The sequence below is a fragment of the Pseudophryne corroboree genome, chromosome 4 (assembly GCF_028390025.1).
Source record: "Pseudophryne corroboree isolate aPseCor3 chromosome 4, aPseCor3.hap2, whole genome shotgun sequence".
Classification (NCBI taxonomy): Eukaryota; Metazoa; Chordata; class Amphibia; order Anura; family Myobatrachidae; genus Pseudophryne; species Pseudophryne corroboree.
The window spans coordinates 452759517-452769344 of record NC_086447.1 but is presented as its reverse complement, the minus strand read 5'-3'; the positions used below and the strand labels follow the sequence as shown (position 1 = coordinate 452769344).

General features: G+C 40.3%; 1 protein-coding gene across 1 annotated transcript; it reads right to left on the bottom strand.

Annotated features, from left to right (window-relative positions):
- Positions 1-5895: 5895 nt before the first annotated feature.
- GJA10 (gap junction protein alpha 10) lies at positions 5896-7539 on the bottom strand. Its single transcript, XM_063919321.1, has one exon. The coding sequence runs from the start codon at positions 7537-7539 to the stop codon at positions 5896-5898; it is 1644 nt and encodes a 547-aa protein (XP_063775391.1).
- Positions 7540-9828: the final 2289 nt, after the last annotated feature.

Here is a 9828-nt window from a genome sequence, read left to right as displayed (position 1 = left end):
GGGGGTGCTTCCAGACTGCCCGATCAGCAGTGATTGGCTGCATGGCAGGCACTGGGAGAGGAAACCAGGAAGCAGAGGGGCAGGGACATCCTCCTGAGAGTTGCAGCTGCTGTAAGATCTCCCAGCAGTCACACAGTTGGTGTTTCTGACTGGTTGTATCAGATGCGACCATATCAGGTAAAGTCCATTCTGGTGTGATTGCATATGATGTGACCTTGCCAGGCAAGTAGTTAAATACTGTGCATGCATCCATATTGTTATCACACCAAGATATAGAATGGTAGTGTCTTTTTCTGTGGGTACTCCTGGGAGATAACAGAGGGGGTGGCTAGGCAGACATGGGTATGGTCAGTGTTGGACTGGGGCATGAAGGGCCCACTGGGGGGGATGCTGTTGTAGGGGCCCATACTTTAGGGTGTGGCCAGGCTTCACTGGGGTGTGGTTAGCCATCACAGAGGTTTGGCTTACCATTACAGAGTACATGTTCTGTTCCCCTTGGTAAATATATAATAAACCATATTTTTGTGAAGTATAATGTAACATAAGTATAATGCATAATTCAAGTGCACTAGGATAGAGTCTGAAACCTCATCCCTAGAGGAGGAGGAGGGCCCACAGGCAGTGGGGCCCACCGCTGGTTTCCACTGTTCCCCTGTGGGCCAGTCCGACCCTGAGTATGCTGCAGGCTTGTCTAAAGACATACATCCGCTCACACGGGAACCTATATTCAGACAGAAAAACTGCACCTGCCATAGGAATAAGCATAAGACCCGTCTGCGTCCGAATCAGGCCCAAAATACATACCTGAAAGGGTAATATAGTTTTCATTTTTGCAGCTGGATCAGTTATGATAGCAATGAGAGCTCATTTTGCCATGCCTACTGGCTTATTGGTTTTGTGAGGGACTGTAATGACAGACAGCTCAAATGTATGAGAGAACTACAGAATGTTTTGATGCTAAACAGATTTATTGAGCTGTCCAAGGATTGCTGTCCAAGGCTGGAAAAGTTCACATTCTTAGAAGACAATCTAGTGTTCTGAATATGGTGAGGGGCCACTAGTGACCTAACACTGCAGAAAATCGATACAGTGTGAGGCAGTATATTCCTCAGCATATCATTGAAGTTCCTTGTCATCACACATCCACATGCAAAACATAGTGGTCTTCTTTCTAACAATGCTGAAGTAGCCTACATTTTGCTCCTTCACTTGCCAGGATGAGCTGCTCCACTAATGAATGATTTCTGCTGGTGTTTGGCGTGCAATGTCCAACGTCCCACATCTTAGGCACTATTTTTTCATTATAGACGAGAGCTCCAGAAGCATGCTCTGAAAAATAATACATGAGAAGATAATATTTGATATTAAATAAATAATGAAATAAATAATGAAAAGAAAAAGAACAAAGCAAATCCTCAGCAAAGTTCTTCAAATGGGATGTAGTTGCCATCCCGACGGTCAAGATGCTGGCGGTCAGAAGACCGACGCCAGAATCCCAACACCGCTTAGAATCCCAACACTGGAATCAAGACAGTCAGCATAAGTATGCCGGGGATGGTCAGGCTTAGGCAATGGTGGGATAGGGTTAGGTCTTAGGAGGAGAGTTAGGCTGTGTTATGGAAGGGTTAGGCTGCGGGACGGGAAGGTTGGGGATAGGCTGGGGATGGGAAGTTTAGTGTTAGTCTGCGGGACAGGAAGTTTAGGGTTAGGCTGCGGGACGGGAAGTTTAGGGTTAGGCTGCGGGACGGGAAGTTTGGGGTTAGGCTACGGGACGGGAAGTTTGGGGTTAGGCTGCGGGACGGGAGGGTCAGGGTTAGGCTGCAGTTAGGGAGGGTACCCCACAAAGCCTACTACTGGCCCTATTACTTACTCCTACCCTATAATCTTACTTTCACAATTCATACTTTTATGGTTGAGATAAGGCAATAGGGCCTTTTCAGCACATCCCAGCACTTATTAACACCACACATATGGAAGGTGTGCCTCATGTGTTATTTAAATAAATCTCAGCATATTCAGGGACATATGTAAAACTTCTGGATTACACTAGGTGCCTATAATTGTATGTGGCATGGCTGCAAGAGACCTTTGTGACTGACTGAATAATTGATTGTTTTTTTGGGCATGATTGGCAGGAACTTCACTGATCAACACACCACAACTTACTAATGTTTTATAAGCAACGGTGTATATTGTGATGTCGGTATTGAACTACAAAGGAAAAACATCATAAACAAAGGGCATCAGTGGGTGGAAACGCATACTTGAGGATTGGAATATCTGTGCATTAATCTCAGTTGCTAGGCAAAACAGGTAAACAACTACAGATCTACTGACTGCAAAGCTCAACCTGTGGCGGCGGTATGCTGACCGCCGGGATCAGCGCAGCCGGTCACCTGATCCCAACCTGTACAGAGAATGCTAGAAAATTTGCAAAACCTTTAAACATTTCTGAATAAATATGACCTTAAATGTGTTCAACTCTTCAATTAAGTCAATGTCTCCCATACTCAATCCTCAAAGCCCCCTAAACGTGTTGGTTTTAAGAACCCATGCTTGAGTTTGAGCTGGAATAATTGGTACCTCGGTTATTTTGATTAAACCATTTGTGCTCATGCATGGATATTCTTAAAGCCTAAATCAGTGGTTCTCAAACTGTTTGCCGTAGCACCCTGGGGTGCTGTGGGACACTTGCAGGGGTGCCTCAGGTTGGTGGTCCAGGACCAATCCAAACTATTTATTGTCAATGTAATAGGCAAAACCAGTGCTGGTGGCTGACAATTATAAAATATGTGGACAAACAGAAGCAAATCTCACCACACAACTGAACCTACTGTAAGTTTGCTTAATTTAATATTTTTCTCTGAATTTCTCAATGAAAAACTTTTGGCCTATGGGTGATGTGAAAACAATTTTGATATTCTAGGGCGCCGTGATTCAAAAAATTTTGGGAACCACTGACCTAAACTATAAAGGTGGTTTGAGGAAAGAGTTTGGGTAACACTAATGTAAGTCATGAAAAGAGGTAAATAGAACACAATGAATCAAATAATACATGCTATGATATACTTTTCATTCAGTAATTTATCAAAATGGCCCAACACTAAGTTTTTTCCATTGGAGAACACATGTAAACCTCTAAGATTATCTGTTCTGTCTGAGTTATAATTCAATTAAAGAGTGTCAATAAATTGGATAACAATCTGGTATGAGATTTGGTGGCCTTGCCCTATCTAAAAAAAACATAATCCAGGGTATCCACTACCAAAGCTGAATCTTCACCACACAAGTTTGTGAACTAATGTATGCTTTGATTAAACTAGATCTCTGTTGATGCTCATCAAGCTACAAAAGGTTACATAATAATTTCTAAAGACTTTGGTCTTCATTAATCTATTGTCAGACTGACAATGGACAAATAGAAGAAATTCATCATCATTATTACTCTACCCAGGAGTGGTAGAGCAAAACATATAATATTCCAGGATATCACAAAGAACCCAAATGATCTTGCATTGGCTACTTAAGTCGGTACTCATTCAGTATTCAGTGGTGGACTCATAACAATAGGATGTGTATGAATAAAGCAAGGTGGAATTAACTACATTACAAGAAGAACATTGCAACTTTTTTTGAAAGTTTGGTAAAAAACACCTGGATGAGCCAGAACACTAGTTGGACAATAGTTTGTGGACAGATGAGTCTCTAGTAAAACAAAACCTCTAGGCTTCGATATGAAACATGTTTGGATAGACCTATACGGAATATACTGCGCTATATAAGAAACTGTTAATAAAATTAATAATATCCAACCGTTCAACATTAGCGCCTCAACCCAATCATGAAACATGGTGGCATCAGTATGATAGTTTGAGGCTGTTTTGCTGCCATGGGAACATGATGGTTTGCCATACAGGTGAAACTCAGAAAATTAGAATATCGTGCAAAAGTTAATTTATTTCAGTAATTCAACTTAAAAGGCAAAACTAATATATTATATAGACTCATTACATGCAAAGCGAGATATTTCAAGCCTTTATTTGTTATAATTTTGATGATTGTGGCTTACAGTTTAAGAAAACCCCAATTCCAAAATCTCTGAAAATTAGAATATTATAGAGATCTTTAATATTAAAGAGAAAGATGATAGACATGAGACTGAACAATGCAGAGGAGCTGAAGGCCGCTATTGAAGCATCCTGGTCTTCCATAACACCCCAGCAATGCCACAGGCTGATAGAATCCATGCCATGCCACATTGAGGCAGTAATTCATGCAAAAGGGGCCCAAACCAAGTACTGAATACATATGCATGATTATACATTTCAGAGGGCCGACATTTCTGTATTTAAAATCCTTTATTTATTGATTTTATGTAATATTCTATTTTTCTGATATTTTGGATTTGGGGTTTTCTTAAGCTGTAAACCACAATCATCAAAATTATAACAAATAAAGGCTTGCAATATCTCACTTTGCATGTAATGAGTCTATATAATATATTAGTTTCACCTTTTAAGTTGAATTTACTGAAATAAATTAACTTTTGCACGATATTCTAATTTTCTGAGTTTCATCTGTATATTGATGGAGCTATGAATTCTGGATTGTATCAGTAAATTTGACACAAATATCAGGGTATCTGTCCATGTGTTGAAGTTCAAAAAATTGTAAATCTTGCCGTAAGACAATGATCCAAAATCTGTCTACAAAAAATGAACCTGTACCCACTGTAACAGATTGAAAGTTGCAAAAACAGTACTCATAATCCACAGATCTGTAACTAAATGAAGACATTACTGAAGGAGGGAGTGGCTGGTTGGTTGGTTTGTTTGTTTGTTGTTGTTTTTTTTTTGGGGGGGGGGGGGGGGGTTGGGGGGCATTAACAAAGAGCTTCTGGAGTTATATTTCTTAATATAATTTCAACTTGCTATTACTCAGAGTCTTGACTCTGTTGTTGTTTCTTGGGGGAAGATTTAGCAAACCTTCTATAAATGAGACGTGATGGTGTTACCCTTAACAACCAATCCTGTTGTTCTTATCATTTAACTAGCATATAACTGGTATATTCTAGAAAATGAAAGCTAACATATTATTGGGTGCTATGGACAACACCTCCACTCCTAATGTCAGGATATTTCCAATCGATGCTTTATGCTAGTGAATGAACATCTGCACCAAGACATGAATACTAAATTATTGTTGTCCTTAACAAATTGAAGTAATAATGACTACATGTACAAAATTACCAGAGCGAGATAAAGATAAAATGCTATTAAAGTTCTAATAATTCAAATGATGTACTGGAAGACACTGCAGGAGGCTGCTGATAAAAGCAGCATGATGATGAAATGCATCCATACACAATGTATGAATATATTCACTTATTTTAGAACTGTACAAATGGCAACTCACAGGTTACAGAGCACTCACACGTTGGGTTCTAGTGGACTGCATCATCAATTGTGGAAATAACAAAATAAAAAATGTAACAGTTGAAAACATAATGTATGTAAGCCAGAGTATGTAAGAGATCAATGGTATATAGATGTCATTAGTGTCAGTGTTTGCATTTAAACCATATACAGAGTAGGGAAGCTATTTTTAGCTGTGTATTTTAGGTAAAAACAGATATAAGAAGAAATAAGTGATGTGTGTGCTTCTTTATATTCTCAATCATATTAGTACTGAGTTTACATTTTAGATAACTGTTCAGATGAATGATGATTCATATTGTATGCTACCAAAGACACTACACAGCTAAGTATCCTTAAATGAAACTCACACAATAGCTTCTTACCACCAGATTATCTTCTTGTGATTTCTAGTGGTTCCATGTATTTATAGCAACTGATAGGAATTTAGGCACAGAATAGTACAATGATGAACCAAAGACTAGACCAATAGCCTGTAAAGAGGATAAGCCCTTGAGTGTCTGCCTCTACTTGCCATTGACATTCTGCGGCCAGATGGGGGAGGAGGTGTTATGCTGGAACTTTCCTCTCGTCTCCTTGATTCAGAACCTGAACCATTCCTTGAATCAGAACTATCTGGGTCACTGGCCAGTCTGCTTTCTGAAAGCCCTCTGGAAGTGGAGCTGACTTTCCGATGCCCACTGTCTGCAGAGTCACTTCGATCTTCTGCAAAGTCCTTACAGCTGCTGACTCTGCTGTATTTGCGTAATGCAGATGGCAGCTCCATGTGGCTGGAGTGGAGGCAGGATCTAAGAGGATGCACTGTACTATGCCTTGCTTGGTCTAAAGACTGATGACTTTTAAGGCAGCTTCTGGACCCAAGGCAGTTATTACGCTGTGATTTCTTGTGTGAATCCTCGCTGCTAGAAGAGAGGTTCCTCTTCTGCAGAGGGGACACATGCTGTTCTCCAGGGTGCTGCTGATCAGGAGCAGTTCTGTTTATAACTTGGCCAGGGTATTGATCAATGTGATTACCCATCCTCTGATGTTCCACATAGCGGGACTCTTGCTTGAAATGCAAATTAAGCTGGTCACTATGTTGATCAGTGTTTAGGTGATCCACACTTCTTCTATTCTTGTCAGTAGCCATAATATTACCATACTGATTTTGGTCATTGATCATTTGTACTTCCTTAAATCCTGGAGCTGGTGGAAGATAAGCTGGTAGTCCAACTGAGTCCATTTGCTGGTCAGGCATCAGCTTGTAGGCACTTGAAGACAAAGCAATATTCTTGTTTGGGGAAGAGTGACTCAACATGCAAACCTGCTGCACTGAACTCTTCTTAGATTTACAAATGCTTATTTCATCTTCTGTAACTTCTGCCATATGTTTTCCATAAAGTCCTTGTCTGATTTTCTTGATGCCTAAATGAAATATTTCTAAAATATTAAGGAACAATGATACTGCAGCTATGCTGTGCATGAACACCATGAATATAGTCTTCTCTGTTGGCCTGGAAACAAAACAATCTACTATGTTTGGACAAGGGAAACGTGAACATTTATACAGTGGGTCAAGATTAAATCCATACAGTAAGTACTGTCCGACCATAAAGCCGACTTCCACAACAGATCTGGTTAGAATATGCAGCACATATGTGCGTAATAGGGATCCTCTAAGGGGAGCCTTATTTACTTTTTTCTGCTCCTCTAACTTCCTTAGTTCCTTCTCCAGTCTCCTGTGCTCATCAATAACGGCCTCCAGCTCTTCCAGCTCTGCCCTGAGCTGTGCTTTTTTCTTTTGTCTCTCTTTCTCCAGAGCCCTGAGTCTATAAAGTGCATGTCCCATGTATACCAAGGAAGGTGATGACACAAAGATTATTTGTAATACCCAGTACCTAATGAGTGAAATAGGAAATGCTTCGTCGTAGCAAACATTTCTGCAGCCAGGTTGCTCTGTGTTGCAAATAAATTCTTCCTGCTCATCATCCCAAACGTCTTCTGCAGCCACTCCAAGCACCAACATCCGAAATATAAAGAGGATGGTGAGCCAGATCTTCCCCACTATAGTCGAATGAATATGAACTTCTTCCAGTATACTTCCCAGTAAATTCCAGTCACCCATTTTCACAGTATCATACCTGGAAAACAATTACATTTGCATAGGTCACTATATCTACCAAGGCAGTCAAAATAAAACAAACACACACGACTAATGACAATTCTGACAAAATAATAATAAAAGCTGTAAAGCTGTTTAAAGCAGAAGATGTATTTGTTGGGTGTGGTATGGAAGGTAGATAGTAACTAGGTCGACCACTACTGGTCAACAGTAACTAGGTCGACAGGGTATCTAGGTCGACAGGGTCTTTAGGTCAACAGGATCTTTAAGTCGACAGGTCAAAAGGTCAACATGAGTTTTTAATGTTTTTTTGGTGTCGTTTTCTTTGTAGAGTGACCGAGAACCCCAATTAGTGCACCGTGTCCACTTGCATGACTCGCTTTGGGCAAGGTGCCTCGCTCCGCTACCGCTTCGCTTGGCACAGATTACCTTTCCAATCGTAGTCCACGTGGATCGTTAAATATGAAAGGTTCAAAAAAAGAAAAAAATTGTGAAAAACTCATCTCGACCTAGAACATGTCGACCTGGTTATTGTCAACCAATAGTGGTCGACCTAGATAGTGTCGACCTAGAGACCGGATCCCGTATTTGTTGGGCAAACACCATTCACATTACAGCAACTAGTTGGAAATATCCCACACTTTCATTTAATAATTATATTAGAGAAACATAATTATGTTAGAGAAACAAAGAGAGGTTTAAGGTTGCAGGGGCTGATTCACTCAGTTGCCTTCATAATTTGGCAAGCATACAATCAAAAAGAGTAATGTAAATAAACTTGTATATCAAGCCAAAGACAAATGTTGTAAACAGGACTAGCTATAGATTAAAAAAAATGATCAATTACCTGTATGCCAGTGGTTCCCAAACACTGTCTTCAAGGCACCCAAGAAGCCCAAATTTTAAGCACATCCATGCTTAGGCACAAGAGACTTAATTTGTACCTCAGTCAGTGTGATGATACCATCTGTGTACAAGCAGGGATATCCCTAAAACCTCAACTGTTTTTGAGCCTTGAGAACCACTGCTGTATGGTAATAAAAAAAACTATTATAATCAGAAGGAAAAATAGTAACTAGTTTAGTGAAAATACAGTACCTTACACCAGGGGTTCCCAAACGCGGTCCTCAAGGCACCTCAACAGTTCAGGTTTTAAGGATCTACATGCTTAGGCACAGGTGACTTATTTAGTACCTCAGTAAGTTTTATTATACCATCTGCGTAAAAGCAAGGATCTACCTAAAACCTGGACTGTTGGGGTGCCTTGAGAACCACGTTTGGGAACCATTGCCTTACACTCAGGTATTATAATCATATGTCTCCTACAGTCGCTTTGACTGTCAGGAGATTCCTACATACCTTTTGCTGATGAGAGCTTTCTCACTCCCGGCTGAACTCTTGTATTTTTCATGTTTACAATTATCACATTCCAACATCAATATCTTTTATTGGGGGCATATGCATCCTCATTCACAAATAGATGTACTAATTCTTGGAGAGTGATAAAGTGGAGAGAGATAAAGCACCAGCCATTCATCTCCTGTCATGTTACAGGCTGGTTAGTTGGTAGTTTATATCCGTCCACTTTATCTCTTTCCAAGGCTTAGTACATAGGGCCTAATTCAAGGTTGATTGCAAAACAACATTTTCCTCTAATGGGTAAAACCATGTGCACTGCAGGTGTGGCAGATACAACATGTGTAGAGAGAGTTAGATTTGGGTGGGTTATATTGTTTCTGTGCAGGGTAAATACTGGATGTTTTATTTTTACACTACAGTTTAGATTTCAGTTTGAACACACCCCACCCAAATCTAACTCTCTCTGCACTTGTTATATCTGCCCCACCTGCACTGCACATGGTTTTGCCCATTAGAGGAAAATGTTGTTTTGCAATCAACCTTGAATTAGGCCCATAGACACCAAAAGAATTACCAATTATAAAGGTCCTGTCACTTTACAGGTTATGGGGGAGATGTACTAAGCCTTGGAAAGAGATAAAGTGTAGAGAGCTACCAACTAATCAGCTCCTAACTGACATGTTACAGACTGTTTGAAAAATGACAGTTAGGAGCTGATTGGCTGGTCCTTTATCTCCGTCCACTTTGTCTCTCTCCAAGGCATAGTATATATGGAACTGTGGGTGGGATGTACTAAATATCACATTCTATTTGTGATATGTTTGCATTATGAATGCTACTGAAATCGCCGCTATGAACTAAGATTTGTTGCCATCCCGGGCAGCTCCATGATCTGCAGCAACTCCCCTCTATTCCTACTACTTGACTTGAGCC

What these genes read in the sequence shown, in the direction of transcription:
- GJA10 (XM_063919321.1), bottom strand. Translation starts at nt 7,539, where the DNA reads ATGGGTGACTGGAATTTACTGGGAAGTATACTGGAAGAAGTTCATATT.